The sequence below is a fragment of the Scyliorhinus torazame genome, chromosome 8 (assembly GCF_047496885.1).
Source record: "Scyliorhinus torazame isolate Kashiwa2021f chromosome 8, sScyTor2.1, whole genome shotgun sequence".
NCBI lineage: Eukaryota > Metazoa > Chordata > Chondrichthyes > Carcharhiniformes > Scyliorhinidae > Scyliorhinus > Scyliorhinus torazame.
The window spans coordinates 161354815-161380702 of record NC_092714.1 but is presented as its reverse complement, the minus strand read 5'-3'; the positions used below and the strand labels follow the sequence as shown (position 1 = coordinate 161380702).

General features: G+C 53.2%; 1 protein-coding gene across 5 annotated transcripts in view; it reads left to right on the top strand.

Moving 5' to 3' along the window:
* LOC140428232 (androgen-induced gene 1 protein-like) overlaps positions 1-25888 on the top strand; it is a 119037-nt gene that overhangs the window by 72191 nt on the left and 20958 nt on the right. For 3 of the 5 annotated variants that reach the window (XR_011948735.1, XM_072514480.1, XM_072514479.1), the window contains one exon: positions 5558-5613. The exons of the other annotated variants lie outside the window; for them this stretch is intronic. Coding sequence is in view for 2 of the 3 variants with exons in the window: in XM_072514480.1 (XP_072370581.1) it covers positions 5558-5613 (56 nt within the window). In the remaining variant the exon portion in view is untranslated. The remainder of the gene's footprint in view (positions 1-5557; positions 5614-25888) is intronic. 5 annotated transcript variants of the gene reach the window in all.

Here is a 25888-nt window from a genome sequence, read left to right as displayed (position 1 = left end):
TGGGAATGGGGGTGCGGCCAGGCCGAGGGTCTGGGAATGAGGGGGTGGGTCTCGGAATGAGGGGTGGGGCCCGGCCGAGGGTGTGGGCATGGGGCCGGGCCGAGGGTCTGGGAATGAAGGGGTGGGGCTGGGCCGAGGGCCTGGGAATGGGGGGGTGGGGCCGGGCTAAGGGCCTGGGAATGAGTGGGTGAGGCCGAGCAGATGGTCTGGGAATGAGGGGGTGGGGCCGGGCCGAGGGTCTGGGAATGAGGGGGATGGGCCGGGCTGAGGGGGTGCGGGCAGGAGCTGAGGGGGTGGGACAGGGCCGAGGGTCTGGGAATTTGGGGTGAGGCCGAGCCGATGGCCTGGGAATGAGGGGATGGGGCCCGGCCGAGGGTCTGGGAATGAGGGGGTGAGGCCGAGCAGATGGTCTGGGAATGAGGGGGTGGGGCCGGGCCGAGGGTCTGGGAATGAGGGGGATGGGCTGGGCTGAGGGTCTGGGAATGAGGGGGTGGGGCCGGGCCGAGGGTCTGGGAATGAGGGGTTGGGCCGGGCTGAGGGTCTGGGAATGAGGGGTTGGGGCCGGGCTGAAGGTTTGCGAAGGAGGGGATTGGGCCGAGGGTCTGGGAATGAGGGGGTGGTGCCAGGCCGAGGGTCTGGGAATGAGGAGTGGGGCCGGGCCGAGTGTCTGGGAATGAGGAGTGGGGCCGGGCCGAGTGTCTGGGAATGAGGGGTGGGGCCGGGCTGAGGGTCTGGGAATGAGGGGTTGGGGCCGGGCCGAGGGTCTGGGAATGGGGGTGCGGCCAGGCCGAGTGTCTGGGAATGAGGGGGTGGTGCCAGGCCGAGGGTCTGGGAATGAGGAGTGGGGCCGGGCCGAGTGTCTGGGAATGAGGGTTGGGGCCGGGCTGAGGGTCTGGGAATGAGGGGTTGGGGCCGGGCCGAGGGTCTGGGAATGGGGGTGCGGCCAGGCCGAGTGTCTGGGAATGAGGGGGTGGTGCCAGGCCGAGGGTCTGGGAATGAGGAGTGGGGCCGGGCCGAGTGTCTGGGAATGAGGGTTGGGGCCGGGCTGAGGGTCTGGGAATGAGGGGTTGGGGCCGGGCCGAGGGTCTGGGAATGGGGGTGCGGCCAGGCCGAGGGTCAGGCAATGAGGGGGTGGGTCTGGGAATGAGGGGTGGGGCCCAGCCGAGGGTGTGGGCATGGGGCCGGGCCGAGGGTCTGGGAATGAAGGGGTGGGGCTGGGCCGAGGGCCTGGGAATGGGGGTGGGGCCGGGCTGACGGTCTGGGATTTCAGGGTGGGGCCGGGCTGAGGGTCGGGGAATGAGGGGGTGGGGCCGGTCTAAGGGCCTGGGAATGAGTGGGTGGGGCCAGCCTGAGGGTCTGGGAATGAGGGGGTGAAGCCGGGCCGAGGGTCTGGGAATGAGTGAGTCGGTCTGGAAATTAGGGGGTGCTGTCGGGCTGAGGGTCTGGGAATGGGGGTGGGCCAGGCTGAAGGTTTGGGAATGAGGGGGTGTGGCTAGGAATGTGGGGGTGCGGGCAGGGGCGGAGGGGGTGGGGCAGGGCCGAGGGTCTGGGAATTCAGGGTGAGGCAAAGCCGATGGTCTGGGAATGAGGGGGTGGGGCCGAGCCGATGGTCTGGGAATGAGGGGGTGGGGCCGGGCCGAGGTTCTGCGAATGAGTGGGTGGGGCCGAGACGATGGTCTGGGAATGAGGGGGTTGGGCCGGGCCGAGGGTCTGGGAATGAGGGGGTGGGGCCGGGCTGAAGGTTTGGGAAGGAAGGGATGGAGCTGAGGGTCTGGGAATGAGGGGGTGGGGCCAAGCCGAGGGTCTGGGAAGAGTGGGTGGGTCCGGGAATGAGGGGGTGGGGTCAGGCTGACCGTCTGGGAATGAGGGGGTAGGGCCGGGCTGAAGGTTTGCGAAGGAGGGGATTGGGGGCGAGGGTCTGAGAATGAGGGGGTGGGGCCAGGCAGAGTGTCTGCGAATGAGGGGTGGGTCTGGGAATGTGGGGGTGGGGACGCGCCGAGGTTCTGGGAATGGGGGTGGGGCCGGGCCGAGGGTCTGGGAATGAGGGGGTGGGGCCCGGCTGAAGGTCTGGGAATGAGGGGGTGGGGCTGGGCTAATGGCCTGGGAATGAGTGGGTGGGTCCGGGCCGAAGGTCTGGGAATGAGGGGGTGGGGCCGGTCCGTGTGTCTGGGAATGAGGGGTTGGGGCCGGGACGAGGGTCTGGTAATGGGGGTGGAGCCAAGTCGAGGGTCTGGGAATGAGGGGGTGGGTCTGGGAATGAGGGGTGGGGCCCGGCCGAGGGTGTGGGCATGGGGCTGGGCCGAGGGTTTGGGAATGAAGGGGTAGGGCTGGGCCGAGTGTCTGGGAATGGGGGTGGGGCCGGGCTGAGGGTCTGGGATTTCAGGGTGGGGCCGGGCTGGGGGTCTGGGAATGAGGGGGTGGGGCCGGGCTAAGGGCCTGGGAATGAGTGGGTGGGGCCAGGCTGAGGGTCTGGGAGTGAGGGTGTGGGGCTGGGCTGTAGGTTTGGGAATGAGGGGATGGAGCTAGGAATGAGGGTGTGTGGGCAGGGGCTGAGGGGGTGGTGCCAGACCGAGGGTTTGGGAATGAGGGGGTGGGGCCAGGCCGAGGGTCTGGGAATGAGAGGGATGGGCCGGGCTGAGGGTCTGGGAATGAGGGGGTGGGGCCGGGCCGAGGGTCTGGGAATGAGGGGTTGGGCCGGGCCGAGGGTCTGGGAATGAGGGGTTGGGGCCGGGCTGAAGGTTTGTGAAGGAGGGGATTGGGCCGAGGGTCTGGGAATGAGGGGGTGGTGCCAGGCTGAGGGTCTGGGAATGAGGGGTGGGGCCGGGCTGAGGGTCTGGGAATGAGTGGGTGGGGCCGGGCCGAGTGTCTGGGAATGAGGGGTGCGGCCGGGCTGAGGGTCTGGGAATGGGGGTGGGGCCGGGCCGAGGGTCTGGGAATGGGGGTGCAGCCAGGCCGAGGGTCTGGGAATGAGCGGGTGGGTCTGGGAATGAGGGGTGGGGCCCAGCCGAGGGTGTGGGCATGGGGCCGGGCCGAGGGTCTGGGAATGAAGGGGTGGGGCTGGGCCGAGGGCCTGGGAATGGGGGTGGGGCCGGGCTGAGGGTCTGGGAATGAGGGGGTTGGGCTGGGCAGAGGGTCTGGGAATGAGGGGGTGGGGCCGGGCCGAGGGTCTGGGAATGAGGGGTTGGGGCCGGGCTGAGGGTCTGGGAATGAGGGAGTGGGGCCAGGCCGAGGGTCTGGGAATGAGGGGATGGGGCCGAGCCGAGTGTCTGGGAATGAGGGGGTGGAGCCGGGCCGAGGGTCTGGGAATGAGGGAGTGGGGCCAGGCCGAGGGTCTGGGAATGAGGGGGTGGGGCCGGGCTGAAGGTTTGGGAAGGAGGGGATTGGGGGCGAGGGTCTTAGAATGAGGGGGTGGGGCCGGGCCGAGGGTCTGGGAAGAGTGGGTAGGTCCGGGAATGAGGGGGTGGGGTCAGGCTGACCGTCTGGGAATGAGGGGGTGGGGCCGGGCTGAAGGTTTGCGAAGGAGGGGATTGGGGGCGAGGGTCTGAGAAAGAGGGGGTGGGGCCGGGCAGAGTGTCTGCGAATGAGTGGTGGGTCTGGGAATGTGGGGGTGGGGTCGGGCCGAGGGTCTGGGAATGGGGGTGGGGCCGGGCCGAGGGTCTGGGAATGAGGGGGTGGGTCTGGGAATGAGGGGGTGGGGCCGGGCCGAAGGTCTGGGAATGAGGGGGTGGGCCTGGGCTAATGGCCTGGGAATGAGTGGGTGGGGCCGGGCCGAAGGTCTGGGAATGAGGGGGTGGGGCCAGGCCGATGGTCTGGGAATGAGGGGGTGGGATCCGGCTGAGGGTCTGGGAATGAGGGGGTGGGGCCGGTCCGAGTGTCTGGGAATGAGGGGTTGGGGCCGGGACGAGGGTCTGGGAATGGGGGTGGGGCCAAGCCGAGGGTCTGGGAATGAGGGGGTGGGTCTGGGAATGAGGGGTGGGGCCGGGCCGAGGGTCTGGGAATGAAGGGGTGGGGCTGGGCCGAGGGTCTGGGAATGGGGGTGGGGCCGGGCTGAGGGTCTGGGATTTCAGGGTGGGGCCGGGCTGGGGGTCTTGGAATGAGGGGGTGGGGTCGGGCTAAGGGCCTGGGAATGATTGGGTGGGGCCAGGCTGAGGGTCTGGGAGTGAGGGTGTGGGGCTGGGCTGTAGGTTTGGGAATGAGGGGATGGGGCTAGGAATGAGGGTGTGTGGGCAGGGGCTGAGGGGGTGGTGCAAGACCGAGGGTCTGGGAATGAGGGGGTGAGGCCGAGCCGATGGTCTGGGGATGCAGGGGTGGGGCCGGGTCGAGGGTCTGGGAATGAGGGGGTGGGACCGCACCGAGGGTCTGGGAATAAGGGAGTGGGGCCGGGCTGAGGGTCTAGGAATGAGGGGGTGGGGCTGGGCCGATGGTCTGGGAATGAAGGGGTGGGGCCGGGCTGTGGGTATGGGAAGGTGGGGATGGGAATGAGAGGGTGGGGCCAGGCTGAGGGTCTGGGAATGAGTGGGTTGGTCTGGGAATGAGGGGGTGGGGTCGGGCTGAGGGTCTGGGAATGAGGGGGTGGGGCCGTGCTGAGGGTCTGGGAATGAGGGGTGGGGTCGCGCTGAGGGTCTGGGAATGAGGGGGTGGGCCCGAGGGTCTGGGAATGAAGGGGTGGTGCGAGGCCGAGGGCCAGGGAAGGATGGGGTTGGGCTGGGCCGAGGGTCTGGGAATGAGGGAGTGGGGCCGGGACGAGGGTCTGGGATTGAGGGGGTGGGGCCAGACCAAGGGTCTGGGAATGAGGAGGTGGGGCCAGGCCGTGGGTCTGGGAATGAGGGGGTGGGGCCGGGCCGAGGGTTTGGGAATGAGGGAGTTGGTCTGGGAATGAGGGGGTGGGGCCGGGCCTAGGGTCAGGGAATGAGGGGGTGCGGCTGGGCTGAAGGTTTGGGAAGGAGGGGATGGGGCCGAGGGTCTGGGAATGAGGGGGTGGGTATGGGAATCTGGTGCTGGGCCGATGGTCTAGAAATGAGGGGGTGAAGCCGGGCCGAGGGTCAGGGAATGGGGGTGGGGCCGGGCAGAGGGTCTGGGAATGGGGGTGGGGCCGGGCCGAGTGTCTGGGAATGAGGGGGTTGGGCCAGGCCGATGGTCTGGGAGTGAGGGGGTGGGCCCCGGCCGAGGGTCTGGGAATGTGGGGGTGGGGCCGGTCCGAGTGTCTGGGAATGGGGGTGTGTGGCCGGGCCGAGGGTCTGGGAGTGAGGGGGTGGGGCCGAGCCGAGGGTCTGGGAGTGAGGGGGTGGGGCCGGGCCGAGGGTCTGGGAGTGAGAGGGTGGGGCCGGGCTGAGGGTCTGGGAATGAGCGGGTGATGGTCAGTCAAAAGTAAACAAAAGAAATGTTGATTTTTATTTTGGTTCAGCCCCTCGTCGTCATTCACCTGATTGGTCAATGCATGTAATTGGGGTCACTCGGAACCACTGTGTGATGGGATCACAATGGTATTTTAATCTAATTGCTATCCATATGAACTTCTCCAGATGTTTATTAACAAGTTTGAATTTTGTATCCACAGGACACCGGGATCAGTGTGGGAGTGAATCTTTCTGCGTCAATCAAGAGCAAGTGTTGGTGAGCAGACCGAAGCTGGCCAATATGACTGGCAGTCAGAAATGCAGTGACCCTGACCTGCCTCTCTGCCCTGATCCTTCTCCTACCAATACACCAACCTGCTCCCAGTCCCTCAGCAATCTTCCCCCACTGCCAGACACTTTCCAACAGAAGCTTCAAAATCTTCAAAAGGATGGCTTTGAACATTTGGCAGGGAAGTTGGACCAGGTGATAGACCTGGTAGAAAATATCGCCCAGTGCCTGAGTGCCCTTGCCCAAGGCCACGCCCAACCAGCCGAGCCTGAGATTCACTCTCCATCTCCTACCAGTGTTAGTCTCAGAACTAACCTGACCACTGTTGTTCAGAGCAAGCCTGCTGGTGTCTTCTCTGTGGAGCCAGAGGTGGAGATTGGTACTCCAAAGGAGATCAGCAATCCAAAACACACTCGCCTCCCCTTCAAAACTCAGCTGCCAAGCCTTAGAAAGGCGATGAAAGGCATCTCATCAACGAGTTCAGGAGCACAGGCAGAGTGCAGTTCCCCCAGGCTCGATTCATAACCTGTGATAAATTCACTTACCTCTCCAAGGCTCTGACTAGGGAGATATAAATTGGCCTCAGCACCACTGGGTACCTTGTGAGTGAGGGTTGGGGAGTTCACCTATTCACAGTTAATTGGATGAGGACCGGAATATACACCCTAAACAGGGACATTCCAAATATTTTGTTTTTAATTTCTTTATAGATTATAAGGATATGAGAGACGGGGAGAAAATACGGCTTGTTGGGTGGGTGCGGGAGAGGTTTGGAGGGAGGGGTGGAGGAGGGTAGCGGCAAGGGTGTTGGAGATGGGTGGAGGAAGGGGCTGGTAGTGGAGATGTTTGAGCTGCTGAATCCTGCGGGGTATTGGCCAGAGATAGTGATTCATTGGTTCTGAGGCCGAGTGTCTGAGATTCCATCTGGAGACTGGAGCCATTATGGAGGGTGATCTCCCCCACCATGTCGAGGTGAAGGGAGGGTGATCTCCCCCACCATGTCGAGGTGAGGGGAGGGTGATCTCCCCCACCATGTCGAGGTGAGAGGAGGGTGATCACCCCCACCATGTCGAGGGGAGGGGAGGGTGATCTCCCCCACCATGTCGAGGTGAGATGAGGGTGATCTCCCCCACCATGTCGAGGTGAGAGGAGGGTGATCTCCCCCACCATGTCGAGGTGAGGGTGATCTCCCCCACCATGTCGAGGTGAGAGGAGGATGATCTCCCCCACCATAGAACATAGAACATTACAGCGCAGTACAAGCCCTTCGCCCCTCGATGTTGCGCCGACCTGTGAAACCACTCTAAAGCCCATCTACACTATTCCCTTATCGCCCATATGTCTATCCAATAACCATCTGAATGCCCTTGGTGTTGCCGAGTCCAATACTGTTGCAGGCAGCGCATTCCATGCCCTTACTACTCTGAGTAAAGAACCTACCTCTGACATCTGTCCTATATCTACCTCCCCTCAATTTAAAGCTATGTCCCCTCGTGCTAGACATCACCATCCGAAGAAAAATGCTCTCACTGCCCACCCTATCCAATCCTCTGATCATCTTGAATGCCTCAATTAAGTCACCTCTTAACCTTCTTCTCTCTAACGAAAACAGCCTCAAGTCCTTCAGCCTTTCCTCATAAAATCTTCCCTCCATACCAGGCAACATTCTGGTAGATCTCCTCTGCACCCTTTCCAACGCTTCCACATCCTTCCTATAATGCGGCGACCAGAATTGCACGCAATACTCCAAATGCGGCCGCACCAGAGTTTTGTACAGCTGCAACATGACCTCATGGCTCCGAAACTCAATCCCTCTACCAATAAAAGCTAACACACCATGCGCCTTCTTAACAACCCTCTCAACCTGGGTGGCAACTTTCAGGGATCTATGTACATGGACAACGAGATCTCTCTGCTCATCCACACTGCCAAGAATCTTACCATTAGCCCAGTGCTCTGTCTTCCTGTTATTCCTTCCAAAATGAAACACCTCTCACTTTTCTGCATTAAACTCCATTTGCCACCTCTCAGCCCAGCGCTGCAGCTTATCTATGTCCCTCTGTAACTTGTAACATCCTTCCGCACTGTCCACAACTCCACCAACTTTAGTGTCATCTGCAAATTTACTCACCCATCCTTCTACGCCCTCCTCCAGGTCATTTATAAAAGTGACAAACAGCAGTGGCCCCAAAACAGATCCTTGTGGTACACCACTGGTAACTGGACTCCAGTCTGAACATTTCCCATCAACCACCACCCTTTGTCTTCTTCCAGCTAGCCAATTTCTGATCCAAACTGCTAAATCACCCTGAATCCCATGCCTCAGTATTTTCTGCAGTAGCCTACTGTGGGGAACCTTATCAAACGCTTTACTGAAATCCATATACACCACATCAACTGCTTTACCCTCATCCACCTGTTTGGTCACCTTCTCAAAGAACTCAATAAGGTTTGTGAGGCACGACCTACCCTTCATAAAACCGTGTTGACTATCTCTAATCAAATTATTCCTTTCCAGATGATTATACGTCCTATCTCTTATAAACCTTTCCAAGATTTTGCCCACAACAGAAGTAAGGCTCACTGGTCTATAGTTACCGGGGTTGTCTCTAGTTCCCTTCTTGAACAAGGGGACAACATTTGCTATCCTCCAGTCTTCTGGCACTATTCCTGTAGACAAAGATGACTTAAAGATCAAAGCCAAAGGCTCAGCCATCTCCTCCCTAGCTTCCCAGAGTATCCTAGGATAAATCCCATCCGGTCCAGGGGATTTATTTATTTTCACACTTTCCAGAATTGCTAACACCTCCTCCTTATGAACCTCAAGCCCTTCTAGTCTAGTAGCCTGAATCTCAGTATTCTCCTCGACAACATTGTCTTTTTCCTGTGTGAATACTGACGAAAAATATTCATTTAGCACCTCTCCTATCTCCTCGGACTCCAAGCACATCTTCCCACTACTGTCCTTGACTGGCCCTACTCTTAGCCTAGTCATTCGTTTATTCCTGACATATCTATAGAACGCTTTAGGGTTATCCTTGATCTTACCTGCCAAAGACTTCTCATGTCCCCTCCTGGCTTTTCTTAGCTCTCTCTTTAGGTCCTTCCTAGCTAACTTGTAACTCTCGAGCGCCCGAACTGAACCTTCATGTCTCATCTTTACATAAGCCTCCTTCTTCCTCTTGACAAGTGTTTCGACTGCTTTAGTAAACCACGGTTCCCTTGCTCAATCACTTCCTCCCTGCCTGACAGGTACATACTTATCAAGGACACGTCGTAGCTGTTCCTTGAACAAGCTCCACATTTCCATTGTGCCCATCCCCTGCAGCTTTCCTCTCTATCAGTTGCATTCTAAGTCTTCCCTCATCGCATCATTGCCTTTCCCCCAGATATAGCTCTTGCCCTGCGGTATATACCTATCCCTTTCCATCACTAAAGTAAACTTAATCGAATTGTGGTCACTATCACCAAAGTGCTCACCTACCTCCAAATCTAACACCTGTCCTGGTTCATTACCCAGTACCAAATCCAATATGGCCTCGCCTCTCGTTGGCCTATCTACATACTGTGTCAGGAAACCCTCCTGCACACATTGGACAAAAACAGCCCTATCTAAAGTACTCGAACTATAGCGTTTCCAGTCAATATTTGGAAAGTTAAAGTCCCCCATAACAACTACCCTGTTGCTTTCACTCATATTCAGAATCATCTTTGCAATCCTTTCCTCCACATCTCTGGAACTTTTCGAAGGCCTATAGAAAACCCCTAACAGGGTGACCTCTCCTTTCTTGTTTCTCACCTCAGCCCATACTGCCTCAGTAGACGAGTCCTCATCAAACGTCCTTTCTGCCACCGTAATACTGTCCTTGACTAACAATGCCACCCCTCCCCCTCTTTTACCACCTTCCCTGAGCTTACTGAAATAGCTAAACCCCGGCACCTGCAACAACCATTCCTGTCCCTGCTCTATCCATGTCTCCGACATGGCCACAACATCGAAGTCCCAGGTACCAACCCAGGCCGCAAGTTCACCCACCTTATTCCGGATGCTCCTGGCATTGAAGAAGACACACTTTAACATGTCGAGGGGAGGGTGATCTCCCCCACCATGTCGAGGTGCGGGGAGGGTGATCTCCCCCACCATGTCGAGGGGAGGGTGATCACCCCCACTATGTCGAGGTGAGGGTGATCACCCCCACCATGTCGAGGTGAGGGGAGGGTGATCTCCCCCACCATGTCGAGGTGAGGGTGATCTCCCCCACCATGTCGAGGTGAGGGGAGGGTGATCTCCCCCACCATGTCGAGGTAAGGGTGATCTCCCCCACCATGTCGAGGTGAGAGGAGGGTGATCTCCCCCACCATGTCGAGGTGAGGGGAGGGTGATCTCCCCCACCATGTCGAGGTGAGGAGAGGGTGATCTCCCCACCATGTTGAGGTGAGGGGAGGGTGATCTCCCCCACCATGTCGAGGTAAGGGGAGGTTGATCTCCCCCACCATGTCGAGGGGAGGGGAGGTTGATCTCCCCCACCATGTCGAGGTGAGGGTGATCTCCTCCACCATGTCGAGGTGAGAGGAGGGTGATCTTCCGCACCATGTCGAGGGGAGGGTGATCTCCCCCACCATGTCAAGGTGAGGGGAGGGTGATCTCCCCCACCATGTCGAGGGGAGGGTGATCTCCCCTACCATGTCGAGGTGAGGGGAGGATGATCTCCCCCACCATGTCGAGGGGAGGGTGATCTCCCCCACCATGTCGAGGTGAGGGTGATCTCCCCCACCATGTCGAGGTGAGGGTGATCTCCCCCATGACGAGGTGAGGGGAGAGTGATCTCCCCCACCATGTCGAGGGGAGGGTGATCTCCCCCACCATGTCGAGGTGAGGGGAGGGTGATCTCCCCCACCATGTCGAGGTGAAAGGAGGGTGATCTCTCCCACCATGTCAAGAGGAGGGGGATCTCCACCACCATGTCGAGGGGAGGGGAGGGCGATCTCCCCCACCATGACGAGGTGAGGGGAGGGTGATCTCCCCCACCATGTCGAGGTGAAAAGAAGGTGATCTCCCCCACCATGTCGAGGGGAGGGTGATCTCCCCCACCATGTCGAGGTGAGGGGAGGGCGATCTCCCCCACCATGTCGAGGTGAGGGGAGGGCGATCTCCGCCACCATGTAGAGGTGAGCGAGGGTGATCTCGACCACCATGTCGAAGGGACGGGAGGGTGATCTCCCCCACCGTGTCGAGGTAAGAGATCTCCCCCACCATGTCGAGGTGGGAGGAGGGCGATCGCCCCCACCATGTCGAGGGGAGAGGAGGGCGATCTCCCCCAGCATGTCGAGGGGAGGGGTGGGCGATCTCCCCCACCATGTCGAGGTGAGGGGAGGGTGATCTCCCCCACCATGTCGAGGTGAGGGTGACCTCCCCCACCATGTCGAGGGGAGGGCGATCTCCCCCACCATGTCGAGGGGAGGGCGATCTCCCCCACCATGTCGAGGTGAGGGGAGGTTGATCTCCCCCACCATGTCGAGGGGAGGGTGATCTCCCCCACCATGTCGAGGGGAGGGTGATCTACCCCACCATGTCGAGGGGAGGGTGATCTCCCCCACCATGTCATGGTGAGGGGAGGGTGGTCTCCCCCACCATGTCGAGGTGAGGGGGAGGGTGATCTCCCCCACCATGTCGAGGGGAAGGTGATCTCCCCCACCATGTCGAGCGGAGGGTGATCTCCCCCACCATGTCGAGCTGGCCAGTTGCTCTGCTCAGAGGGGTATCAAAACCACATTTTTGGTCCAAGTTTGTACAAGATGGATTTGCTAATTGTCAGGTCTGTACCTGACACACAGACCGTTCCTACTTTTTATTAAACCTCATGTAAAGCATCCAAATAAAATACTCATAATACAAACTACGTGTGCGTTATTTCAGCATTTAATGTACTGACTGACTGTCGAACCACAGAAAGCTTACGGTTCAGAAAGAGATCACTCAGCCCATCCTGTCTGCATTGGCCAAAATGCAAAAAAACGCCAGCCGTTCGTTTTAATCCCACGTTCTAATACCTCGTCCATGGTTGTGGCATTCCAAATCCAGGTACCTTTTAAATGAATTGAATGTTTCAACCTCAACCACCAACCTCGGCAGTGAATTCCAGATACCCACCACTCTGGGTGAAAAGGTTTTTTCTCATGTTCCTCTAATCCTGCTACCAATCACCGTGGTACTGGTATCAGTCGATTTCGGTGGGAGAACAGCTGGTGAGTCAGTTTCAGCGGGAGCAGTGCGGAAGTGGCTGCTGGGAGGTAAGTCTGTCCTTTAAAAGCACTTGTCTTTGCAGGGGCAGGCTAGTCGATTTCGGCGGGAGAACAGCTGGTGAGTCAGTTTCAGCGGGAGCAGTGCGGAAGTGGCTGCTGGGAGGTATGTCTGTCCTTTAAAAGCACTTGTCTTTGCAGGGGCAGGCCAGTCGATTTCGGCGGGAGTGGAGCTGGCTGGTTAGTCAATTTGAGCAGGAGCTGAGAATTTTTCTTTTTTTTTTAAATTAGTTTTTTAGGCGGGAACAGGAAGTCGACCCGCGGACGTCTGGGAAGACACTCACCAATAAATTCTGGTGGAGAGGAAACCCGAGACACTACACGTGTAGTGTCTCCCACCCGCCCTCCTCCTCTAACCTAATAATAAAACCCATTGGTCTGAGGTAAGTACCATATTTTATTATATTATTATTATTTTTTATAAAAAATTTAATTTAGTTGTTAGTCAGATCTTCATAGATTTCATAGAATTTACAGTGCAGAAGGAGGCCATTCGGCCCATCGAGTCTGCACCGGCTCTTGGAAAGAGCACCCTACCCAAGCCCACACCTCCAGCCTATCCCCATAACCCAGTAACCCCATCCAACACTAAGGGCAATTTTGGACACGAAGGACAATTTAACATGGCCAATCCACCTAACCTGCACATCTTTGGACTGTGGGAGGAAACCGGAGCACCCGGAGGAAACCCACGCACACACGGGGAGGACGTGCAGACTCCGCACAGACAGTGACCCAAGCCGGAATCGAACCTGGGACCCTGGAGCTGTGAAGCAATTGTGCTATCCACTATGCTACCGTGCTGCCCCTTGGTAGAAAGTTAGAGGAATGGCAGGGAAGGGAGTGCAATGTTCCTCCTGCAGGATGTTTGAGGTGAGGGATGCAGTTAGTGTCACTGCTGATTTTACCTGCAGGAAGTGCTGCCATCTCCAGCTCCTCCAAGACCGAGTTAGGGAACTGGAGCTGGAGTTTGAAGAACTTCGGATCATTCGGGAGGCAGAAGGGGTCATAGATAGCAGCTTCAGGGAATTAGTTACACCAAAGATTGGAGATAGGTGGGTAACTGTAAGAGGGACTGGGAAAAAGCAGTCAGTGCAGGGATCCCCTGCGGTCGTTCCCCTGAGAAACAAGTATACCGCTTTGGATACTTGTGGGGGGGGGGACTTACCAGGGGTAAGCCATGGGGTACGGGCCTCTGGCACGGAGTCTGTCCCTGTTGCTCGGAAGGGAAGGGGGGAGAGGAGCAGAGCATTAGTAATTGGGGACTCGATAGTCAGGGGCACAGATAGGAGATTTTGTGGGAGCGTGAGAGACTCACGTTTGGTATGTTGCCTCCCAGGTGCAAGGGTACGTGATGTCTCGGATCGTGTTTTCCGGGTCCTTAGGGGGGAGGGGGAGCAGCCCCAAGTCGTGGTCCACATTGGCACTAACGACATAGGTAGGAAAGGGGACAAGGATGTCAGGCAGGCTTTCAGGGAGCTAGGATGGAAGCTCAGAACTAGAACAAACAGAATTGTTATCTCTGGGTTGTTGCCCGTGCCACGTGATAGTGAGATGAAGAATAGGCAGAGAGAGCATTTAAACGCATGGCTACAGGGATGGTGCAGGCGGGAGGGATTCAGATTTCTGTATAACTGGGGCTCTTTCTGGGGAAGGTGGGACCTCTACAGACAGGATGGTCTACATCTGAACCTGAGGGGCACAAATATCCTGGGGGGGAGATTTGTTAGTGCTCTTTGGGGGGGTTTAAACTAATGCAGCAGGGGCATGGGAACCTGGATTGTAGTTTTAGGGTAAGGGAGAATGAGAGTATAGAGGTCAGGAGCACAGATTTGACGTCGCAGGAGGGGGCCAGTGTTCAGGTAGGTGGTTTGAAGTGTGTCTACTTCAATGCCAGGAGTATACGAAACAAGGTAGGGGAACTGGCAGCATGGGTTGGTACCTGGGACTTCGATGTTGTGGCCATTTCGGAGACATGGATAGAGCAGGGACAGGAATGGATGTTGCAGGTTCCGGGGTTTAGGTGTTTTAGTAAGCTCAGAGAAGGAGGCAAAAGAGGGGGAGGTGTGGCGCTGCTAGTCAAGAGCAGTATTACGGTGGCGGAGAGGATGCTAGATGGGGACTCTTCTTCCGAGGTAGTATGGGCTGAAGTTAGAAACAGGAAAGGAGAGGTCACCCTGTTGGGAGCTTTTTATAGGCCTCCTAATAGTTCTAGGGATGTAGAGGAAAGGATGGCAAAGATGATTCTGGATAAGAGCGAAAGTAACAGGGTAGTTATTATGGGAGACTTTAACTTTCCAAATATTGACTGGAAAAGATATAGTTCGAGTACAATAGATGGGTCGTTTTTTTGTACAGTGTGTGCAGGAGGGTTTCCTGAAACAATATGTTGACAGGCCAACAAGAGGCGAGGCCAAGTTGGATTTGGTTTTGGGTAATGAACCAGGCCAGGTGTTGGATTTGGAGGTAGGAGAGCACTTTGGGGACAGTGACCACAATTCGGTGACGTTTACGTTAATGATGGAAAGGGATAAGTATACACCACAGGGCAAGAGTTATAGCTGGGGGAAGGGCAATTATGATGCCATTAGACGTGACTTGGGGGGGATAAGGTGGAGAAGTAGGCTGCAAGTGTTGGGCACACTGGACAAGTGGGGCTTGTTCAAGGATCAGCTACTGTGTGTTCTTGATAAGTATGTACCGGTCAGGCAGGGAGGAAGGCGTCGAGCGAGGGAACTGTGGTTTACCAAGGAAGTGGAATCTCTTGTTAAGAGGAAGAAGGAGGCCTATGTGAAGATGAGGTGTGAAGTTTCGGTTGGGGCGATGGAGAGTTACAAGGTAGCGAGGAAGGATCTAAAGAGAGAGCTAAGACGAGCAAGGAGGGGACATGAGAAGTATTTGGCAGGAAGGATCATGGAAAACCCAAAAGCTTTCTATAGGTATGTCAGGAATAAGCGAATGACTAGGGAAGGAGTAGGACCAGTCAAGGACAGGGATGGGAAATTGTGTGTGGAGTCTGAAGAGATAGGCGAGGTACTAAATGAATATTTTTCGTCAGTATTCACTCAGGAAAAAGATAATGTTGTGGAGGAGAATGCTGAGCCCCAGGCTAATAGAATAGATGGCATTGAGCTACGTAGGGAAGAGGTGTTGGCAATTCTGGACAGGCTGAAAATAGATAAGTCCCCGGGACCTGATGGGATTTATCCTAGGATTCTCTGGGAGGCCAGGGAAGAGATTGCTGGACCTTTGGCTTTGATTTTTATGTCATCATTGGCTACAGGAATAGTGCCAGAGGACTGGAGGACAGCAAATGTGGTCCCTTTGTTCAAAAAGGGGAGCAGAGACAACCCCGGCAACTATAGACCGGTGAGCCTCACGTCTGTAGTGGGTAAAGTCTTGGAGGGGATTATAAGAGACAAGATTTATAATCATCTAGATAGGAATAATATGATCAGGGATAGTCAGCATGGCTTTGTGAAGGGTAGGTCATGCCTCACAAACCTTATTGAGTTCTTTGAGAAGGTGACTGAACAGGTAGATGAGGGTAGAGCAGTTGATGTGTATATGGATTTCAGCAAAGCGTTTGATAAGGTTCCCCACGGTAGGCTATTGCAGAAAATACGGAGGCTGGGGATTGAGGGTGATTTAGAGATGTGGATCAGAAATTGGCTAGCTGAAAGAAGACAGAGGGTGGTGGTTGATGGGAAATGTTCAGAATGGAGTACAGTCACAAGTGGAGTACCACAAGGATCTGTTCTGGGGCCGTTGCTGTTTGTCATTTTTATCAATGACCTAGAGGAAGGCGCAGAAGGGTGGGTGAGTAAATTTGCAGACGATACTAAAGTCGGTGGTGTTGTCGATAGTGTGGAAGGATGTAGCAGGTTACAGAGGGATATAGATAAGCTGCAGAGCTGGGCTGAGAGGTGGCAAATGGAGTTTAATGTAGAGAATATTTGGCTAATGGTAAAGTTCTTGAAAGTGTGGATGAGCAGAGGGATCTAGGTGTCTATGTACATAGATCCCTGAAAGTTGCCACCCAGGTTGATAGGGTTGTGAAGAAGGCCTATGGGGTGTTGGCCTTTATTGGTAGAGGGATTGAGTTCCGGAGTCGGGAGGTCATGTTGCAGATGTACAGAACTCTGGTACGGCCGCATTTGGAGTATTGCGTACAGTTCTGGTCACCGCATTACAGGAAGGCTTTGGAGCGGGTGCAGAGGAGATTTACCAGGATGTTGCCTGGTATGGAGGGAAAATCTTATGAGGAAAGGCTGATGGACTTGAGGTTGTTTTCGTTGGAGAGAAGAAGGTTAAGAGGAGACTTAATAGAGGCATACAAAATGATCAGGGGGTTGGATAGGGTGGACAGGGAGAGCCTTCTCCCGCGGATGGAAATGGCTGGCACGAGGGGACATAACTTTAAACTGAGGGGTAATAGATATAGGACAGAGGTCAGAGGTAGGTTCTTTACGCAAAGAGTAGTGAGGCCGTGGAATGCCCTACCTGCTACAGTAGTGAACTCGCCAACATTGAGGGCGTTTAAAAGTTTATTGGATAAGCATATGGATGATAATGGCATAGTGTAGGTTAGATGGCTTTTGTTTCGGTGCAACATCGTGGGCCGAAGGGCCTGTACTGCGCTGTATTCTATGTTCTATGTACTTGACCCCTCCGCTAGGAGGAAACAGGTTTTTACTCCCTCGGCACCTCATAATTATGTTCACCTCAATTAGGTCACCCCTTAGCCTCCTCTGTACTAAGGAAAGCAGCCCTAGCCTATCCAGTCTCTCCTCATGGCTGTAATTTTCAAACCCTGGCAACATTCTTGTAAATCTCCTCTGCACTCTATCCAGAACAATTCTGTTCCTCCTGCAGTGTGGGGACCAGAACGCAATACTCCAGCTGGGGCCGAACCAGCGTTTTATATAGTTCATTACATCCTTGCCCAATAATACTTGAATAATATTCAATACCTTGCCCAATAAAGGAAAGCCTCCCATAAGCGTTATTAACCACCTTGTCCTGTCACTATCAGCGACCTGTGGACATTCACTCCAAGGTGAATGTCACTTTCTCAACCACTCTCAATATCTTCCTGCTTATTGATTATTCCCTTGCTTTGTTAGCCTTCCCCAAATGCATTACCTCTCACTTTTCCGGATTGAATTCCATTCGTCACTTCTCTTCCCACTGAACCAAACCATTGATATCATTCTGGAGCCGAGAGCATCCCCTTCACGAGCAACTAAACGGCCAATTTTTGTCTCCTCTGCAAATTTCCCAAGCATGCTCCTACATATAAGCCTAAATCATCGATATATACACCAAACAGTGAGGGCCCCAACACTGAGCCCTCTGGAATACCACTGGGAACAATTTTCTTTTCGCAGAAACATGCATCAAACATAACAACAAAGAACAATACAGCACAGGAACAGACCCTCCGGCCCTCCAAGCTTGTACCGGTCATGATACCAACCTTTTTAAAAAAAAATTAAAAAATTTTGAGTACCCACTTCATGTTTGCAATTAAGGGGCAATGTACCATAGCCAATCCACCTACCCTGCACATAATAACTAGGAGCAGGAGTGAGCCATCTGGCCCCTCGAGCCTGCTCCGCCATTCAATGAGATCATGGCTGATCTTTTGTGGCGTCAGCTCCACTTTCCGGCCCGAACACCATAACCCTTAATCCCTTTATTCTTCAAAAAACTATCTATCTTTATCTTAAAAACATTTAATGAAGGAGTCTCAACTGCTTCACTGGGCAAGGAATTCTATAGATTCACAACCCTTTGGGTGAAGAAGTTCCTCCTAAACTCGGTCCTAAATTTACTTCCCCTTATTTTGAGGCTATGCCCCCTAGTTCTGCTTTCACCCGCCAGTGGAAACAACCTGCCCGCATCTATCCTATCTATTCCCTTCATAATTTGATATGTTTCTATAAGATCCCCCCCCCACATCCTTCTAAATTCTAACAAGTACAGTCCCAGTCTACTCAACCTCTCCTCGTAATCCAACCCCTTCAGCTCTGGGATTAACCTAGTGAATCTCCTCTGCACAACCTCCAGTGCCAGTACGTCCTTTTTCAGGTAAGGAGACCAAAACTGAACACAATACTCCAAGTGTGGCCTCACTAACACCTTATACAATTGCAGCATAACCTCCCTCGTCTTAACTCCATCCCTCTAGCAATGAAGGACAATCTCCATTCGCCTTCTTAATTACCTGTTGCACCTGTAAACCAACTTTTTTGCAGCTCATTCACGAGCACACCCAGGTCTCTCTACACAGCAGCATGTTTTAATACTTTATCATTTAAATAATAATCCCTTTTGCTGTTATTCCTACCAAAATGGATAACCGCACATTTGTCAACATTGTATTCCATCTGCCAGACCCCAGCCAATTCACTTAAACTATCCAAATCCCTTTGCAGACATCTTTGGGCTGTGGGAGCGAAACCCACGCCAACACAGGGAGAATGCAAACTCCAGAGCCTGGATTGAACCTGGGACCTCGGCGCCGTGAGGCATTGCGCCACCGTGCTGTCCATCATGGTACCAACCTTGGACAAACCCTCATCACTTCTTTGTGCTTTATCCCTCTGTACCCATCCTATCCATTTATTTGTTAATATGCCTTTTGAACGGCGTTAATGTATCTGGTCCCCTGGCAACACGTTCCAGCCACTGGCCACCCTCTGTGTAAAAAAAAAAAACCTGCCTCGCACATCTCCTCTAAACTTTGCCCCAGGATCTTAAACCTATGCCCCCTGGTGACTGACCCATCCATTCTATCCACGCTCCTCATAATCTTGTAGACCTCTTATCAAGTCACCCCTCAACCTCCTTCGTTCCAAAGAAAACAGTACGAGTCTATTCAGCCTCCGCATAGCTAAGACCCTCAAGACCAGGCAACATTCTGGTAAACCTCTGTATCCTCTCCAAAGCCTCCACGTCATCCTGGTAGTGTGGCAACCAGAATTGTGCGCAATATTCTAAGTACAGCCTTACAAGGTTCTGTACAACATAATTTACCAGTTTTTATACTTGATGCCCCGTCCAATGAATACAAGCATTCCGTATGCTTCCTTGACAGGGGCAGCACGGTAGCACAGTGGTTCGAACTCTGCTTCACAGCGCCAGGAATCCGGGTTTGATTTCCGGCTTGGGTCACTGTGCGGAGTCTGCATGTTCTCCCTGTGTCTGCATGGGTTTTCGCCCACAAGTCCCAGAAGATGTGCTTGTTAGGTGAATTGGACATTCTGAATTCTCCCTCCGTGGACCCGAACAGGTGCCAGAGTGTGGCGACTAGGGGATTTTCACAGTAACTTCATTGCAGTGTTAATGTAAGCCTACTTTGTGACAATAAAGATTATCATTATTACATCCACCCTCTCACTCGGACAGACTCTCACTCACACTTTCACTCCACAAACCCACACTTTCACTCACCCACTCACACTCAAGCTCACTCTCACACACACACTCTTAACACCCTCGTCTACTCCCACTCAGTCACTCACTCTCACGCACCTACCCACTCACTGTATGTCTCACCCTCACAGCTAACCACTCATACACACACCCTCTCACACATGGACACATCTCTCATACTCACTCCCCATCCACTCACACACACTCTCTCTCTCGCACACTTGTTCACTTTCACACCCACTCACTCAACCACACACACTCTCTAGCACATACTCAACCACCCTCTCATCCACTCACACACATGCACCCTCTAACGCACTCAATCACTCACACACATGCACATTCTAACACACACGCTTACTCAACAACCCTCTCATCCACTCACGCTCACTCTCACCCCCGCACCCTATAATGCACTCACTCAACCACCCTCTCACATTTCACATTCTCTCACATTCACTCAGCCACCCACTCTTTTTCACTCACTCTTGCACAATCTCTCACATCCTCTATCACACCCTTACTCTCCCACACTGACCCACTCATTCCCTCACACATTCATTCACCCACTCGCACTGATTCATACCCTACCACCTACTCACGCACTGACTCTCCCTCCCACACTCACCAAGCAGAGGGCAGTAGAGCGGAGCTGCTCATTGGCTGTTGCGGGAAAAATTTGCATCAGTGCATTGCGGTCACTGCATCCAGAATGTGTACCTGAGCAAGGCACCCTCTGTGTTCAAGTGAAGGCAAGCATCCAGCAGAGGGCAGTAGAGCGGAGCTGCTGATTGGCTGTTGCGGGTAAAATTTGCATCAGTGCATTGCGGACACCATATCTTGAAGGTGGTTTGTGGAGGAGTTGTTGTCAAGTGACAGTTAAACCCCAAACATTTCTTCAGTGTTTCCCTCCCTACCTCCTCCTCTAAACAAAAAAAAACAATCACTAAGGATCCCAGCTGAGTAAAGATAATGAGGGAGACTCGAGGGCAGGTAGAAGTAGAAAGCAGTTGAACCGTGACGTCACAGCCTGCAGGTAAGTGATTGGCTGGTGACTGGTAAGTAGTTTTTCTTTTCCCTGAGGTGTTATCGTGCGGGGCGTAGTGGTTGCTGAGTGAGTGCTTGCTGAGAAAGGGAGTAAATTGTTAAAAAAACTTACTGTTGGGAGTTTCCAGCTGAATCCGGTCGGAGTGAGGACAGAGTGACTGCTGGGTAAGTAATAAAGATTTAAATTGTATGCGCAGGCCCATAACAGCTGATTGCTGTTCTCGTGTGGGGCGCAGTGGTTGCTGGTTAAATGTTTTATTTTTACCTGTATTTAAGTTGGGCAGTTCCTAAACCCTAGACAGTACACTTGTAATGTCCTCCACCCTTCCACCTCCTTGAACCTAAGGGGTAGAGTGAATAACAGGTAAGCTCTTTATTTCTTTTTCTTTTTATCTAGAGGGGATGGCAGGGAAGGTAGTGCAATGTTCCTCCTGCAGAATGTTTGAGGTGAGGGACGCCATCAGTGTCCCTGCTGATTTCACCTGTTGGAAGTGCACCCATCTCCAGCTCCTCAGAAACCGCGTAAGGGAGCTGGATGAACTTCAGATCATTTGGCAGGCAGAGGTGGTCATAGATAGTAGCTTCAGGGATGTAGTTACTCCGAAGAATCAAGATAGATGGGTGACGGTGAGAGGAGTTGGGAGGAAGCAGTCAGTGCAGGGATCCTCTGGTTGTTCCCCTCAGTAACAAGTATACCGTTTTGGATACTGTTTAGGGGGACGACCTACCAGGGGTAAGCCACGGTGAACGGATTTCCAGCACTGAGTCCGTCCCTGTGGCTCAGAAGGGAAGGAGGGAGAGCAGCAGAGCAATAGTTATTGGGGACTCAATAGTTAGAGGGTCAGATAGACGGTTCTGTGGCAGCAAAAGAGACTCACGGATGGTATGCTGCCTCCCGGGTGCCAGGGTCCGTGATGTCTCGGACCGTGTTTTCAGAATCCTTAAGGGGGAGGGGGAACAGTCACAAGTCGTGGTACACATCAGTACCAACGACAGAGGTAAGAGAAGGGACGGGGATTTAAAACAGGAATTTAGGGAGCTAGGGTGGAAGCTGAGAGCCAGGACAAACCATGCTGTCATCTCTGGTTTGTTGCCGGTGCCACGTGACAGTGAGGTGAGGAACAGGGAGAGAGTGCAGATAAACACGTGGTTGCAGGGATGGTGTAGGAGGGAGGGTTTCAGGTACGTGGATAATTGGAGCACATTCTGGGGAAGGTGGGACCTGTACAGACAGGACGGTTTGCACCTGAACCAGAGTGGCACCAATATACTGGGAGGGAAATTTGCTACGGCACTTCGGGGGGGTTTAAACTAATTTATAAGGGGACTGGGAAAACGAGCTGTAGTCCAGAAGCCAGTGTTGAGAGTTGTGAGGCACTGAGGAGGGTATCAAGGTCGCAGGAGTGTACCAGTAGACAGAAAGCTGGGTTGAAGTGTGTCTACTTCAATGCAAGGACCATCCGGAATACGATAAGTGAACTTGAAGCGTGGATTGGTACTTGGGACTACGATGTGGCCATTACGGAGACATGGTTAGAACAGGGACAGAAATGGTGGTTGGAAGTTCCGGGGTATAGATGTTTCAGTAAGAGTAGGGAAGGTGGTAAAAGAGGTGGAAGAGTAGCATTGTTAATAAAGGATAGTTTAACGGCTGCAGAAAGGCAGTTCGAAGGGGATCTGCTTACTGACGTAATTTGGGCTGAAGTTAGACATAGGAAAGGAGCGGTCACGTTGTTAGGAGTTTTCTATAGGCCCCCAAATAGTAACAGATGTGGAGGAAGAAATTGGAAAACAGATTATGGATAGGTGTGGAGGTCTCAGGGTAGTTGTCATGGGTGACTTTAACTTGCCAAATATTGATTGGAACCTTTATAGGTCAAACAGTTCGGATGGGGCAGTTTTTGTACAGTGTATGCAGGAGGGCTTCCTGACACAATATGTGGATAGGCCGACAAGAGGGTGGGGGGCACATTGGATTTGGTACTGGGTAATGAACCGGGCCAAATGTTAGATTTGTTTGTGGGAATGCACTTTGAAGATGGTGACCACAATTCGGTGTCTTTCACTATTGCAATGGAGAGGGATAGGGCCATACGGCAGGGCAAGGTTTATAATTGGGGGAGGGGTAATTATGATGCGATTAGGGAGCATAAATGGGAACAGAAACTCCGGGAAAGGCACAAATGAAAAGTGGAGTTTGTTCAAGGAACAAATACTGCGTGTCCTTGATAGGTATGTCCCTGTCAGGCAGGGAGGAAATGGCCGTGTGAGGGGACCTTGGTTCACAAGTGGTTGAATGTCTTGTCAAGAGGAAAAAGGAAGAGTATGTAAGGATGAGAAAACAAGGTTCAGTTGGGTTGCTTGAGGGTTACAAGGTAGCAAGGAATGAGCTTTAAAAAAAGGGCTTAGGAGTGATGGGAGGGGGCATGAGGAGTCCTTGGTGGGTCTGATCAAGGAAAACCCCAAGGCTTTTTACTCTAATGTGAGAAATAAAAGAATGACCAGGTTGAGGGTAGAGCCGGTCAAGGACAGTAGTGGGAACTTGTGCATGGAGTCAGACGAAATGGGAGAGGCATTCTATGAATACCTTTCTTCAGTGTTCACCAAGGAGAGGGGCCATGATTTTGAGGATGAGAGTGTGGTACAGGCGGGTAGGCTGGAGGAGGTAGATGTTCTGAGGAAGGATGTATTAGCAATTTTGAAAAACCTGAGGGTCGACAAGTCCCCTGGGCCAGACGGGATATATCCAAGGATTCTTTGGGAGGCAAGGGATGAGATTGCAGAGCCTTTGGCTTTGATCTTTGGGTCCTCACTGTCCATGGGGATATGCCAGAGGACTGGAGAGTGGCGAATGTTGTTCCTCTGTTCAAGAAAGCGAATAAGAATGACCCTGGTAATTTTTGGCCAGTTAGTCTTACTTCGGTGGTCGGTAAGTTAATGGAAAAGGTCCTGAAGGATAGGATTTATGACCAATTGGAAAGATGCAGCTTAATTCGGGATAGTCAACACGGATTCATGAAGGGTAAGTCTTGCCTCACAAATTTGATTGAATTCTTTGAGAAGGTAACTAAGTGTGTAGATGAAGGTAAAGCAGTTGATGTCGTATACAGGGATTTTAGTAATGCGTTTGATAAGGTTCCCCATGGGAGGCTCATGAAGAAAGTAAGGAGGTGTGGGATAGAGGGAAATTTGGACAATTGGATAAGTAACTGGCTATCACATAGAAGGGTGGTGGTGGATGGAAAATGTTCAGACTGGAGACCAGTTACCAGCGGTGTACCACAGGGATCAGTGCTGGGTCCTCTGCTATTTGTGATTTTTATCAATGACTTGGAGGAGGGGGCATAAGGGTGGGTCAGTAAATTTGCTAATGACACCAAGATTGGTGGAGTAGTGGATGAGGTGGAGGGCTGTTGTAGGCTGCAAAGAGATAGGATGCAGAGCTGAGCCGAAAAATGGCAGATGGAGTTTAACCCTGATAAGTGCGAGGCGATTCATTTTGGTAGAAAAAATTTGAATGCGGATTACAGGGTCAACGGCAGGGTTCTGAGGAATGTGGAGGAACAGAGAGATCTTGGGGTTTATGTCCACAGATCGCTGAAGGTTGCCACTCAAGTGGATAGAGCCATGAAGAAGGCTTATAGTGTGTTAGCGTTTATTAACAGTGGGCTTGAGTTTAAGAGCCGCGGGGTTATGCTGCAACTATACATGACCCTGGTGAGACCACATTTGGAGTATTGTGTGCAGTTCTGGTCACTTCATTATAGGAAGGATGTGGAAGCATTGGAAAGGGTGAAAAGGACATTTACCAGGATGCTGCCTGGTTTGCAGGATAGGTCTTATGAGGAAGGGTTGAGGGAGCTAGGGCTTTTCTCTTTGGAGCGTAGGAGGATGAGAGGCGACTTAATAGAGGTTTATAAGATGATGAGGGGATAGATAGAGTGGACGTTCAGAGACTATTTCCTCGGGTGGATGCAGCTGTTACAAGGGGGCATAACTATAAGATTCAGGGTGGGAGATATTGGAGAGATGTCCGAGGTAGGTTCTTTACTCAGAGTGGTTTGGGTGTGGAATGGATTGCCTGCTGTGAGAGTGGAGTCGGACACTTTAGGAACTTTCAAGCGGTTATTGGAGAGGCACAAGGAGCACACCAGAATGACAGGGAGTGGGCTAGCTTGATCTTGGTTTCGGACAATGCTCGGCACAACATCGAGGGCCGAAGGGCCTGTTCTGTGCTGTACTGTTCTATGTCTATGTTAACTCTTGCTTGCTCACTCACACCCACACACTTTCACTCTCACACACACAACCTCTTATCCATCCACCTACCAACTCACTCTCTCTCACATGTGTTTTCACACACTTACTCACCCACCCTCTCACTTTCTCACACTGACATTCTCTCACACTCACTCATCCACCCACACTAACCCACTCACCTTTACACAATCTCTCACACACTCACTCATTAACCCACACAATCACTCGCTCACACACTCACGCCCATCCACTCACCCTATCACCTACCTATTCATTCTCACACGCACTCACTCTCACACACCCACTCAATCTTGCTCACTCTAATACATACTGTCTCACACACACCCTCTCACACATTCACTCATCCACTCACTCTCACTCACCCACTCACTTTCACACAATCTCCCTCACCCTCACTCTCTCTCTCATTCATCCACCACACTTACTCACCCACCTACCCACACACACACACACACACACACACACACGCACACCTAGCCATTCTCACACACAGTCTCTCAATCACCCTCACACATTCTCACATTCAATCTCTCACACATTCTCACATTCACCCTCACACACTCTCTTCATCCATCCACTCTTACACCCTCACTCACTCTATCTTACCCACATACCTACATACAGCAGCTGATTCTCCCAGGGGATTAGCTGCTCTGAAGTCTCACTGCTGCATCCAGAAGTGGAAGATTCAGCTGGAAGGACGCGGAAATCTCGGGGTCCAGAGATCTTTGCAGAGAGAAGTGATTGACCCAGCATTACCGCTGACTGGGAGATCTGGACCACTGAATGTGTGGGTGGCTGGTGGGTCAGTTTGGCTGGATTCGGGGTCTCTGTTGCTATCTGGGTGGGGTCTCTGTGTTACACTGTGGGTGGCTGGGGGTCACTGTGTGTGTGTGTGTCTGTGCGTGCATGCATGCATGAGGCTCTTTGTCACTGGGGGGTGGGGGTTTATCTGAGTTGGTGTCTCTGAGTGGGGGTATCTTTAGTCGCTGTTGGTGGGGTGTCCCTGTTTAGGTGGTGGTCTCTGTGTTGGTTGGGGTCTGTGGGTAGCTGGAGGTCTCTGACACTGGGTGAGGAGGGTTCTCTATCTCTTGCAATTATGCTTTTGTTCTCATCGCCTGTTTGTGTTCAACTGAAAGATGTTTTCCTGAATGTACATGTTGCTCTGCGTTTTGCAGTCTTTTCGGATATTTGA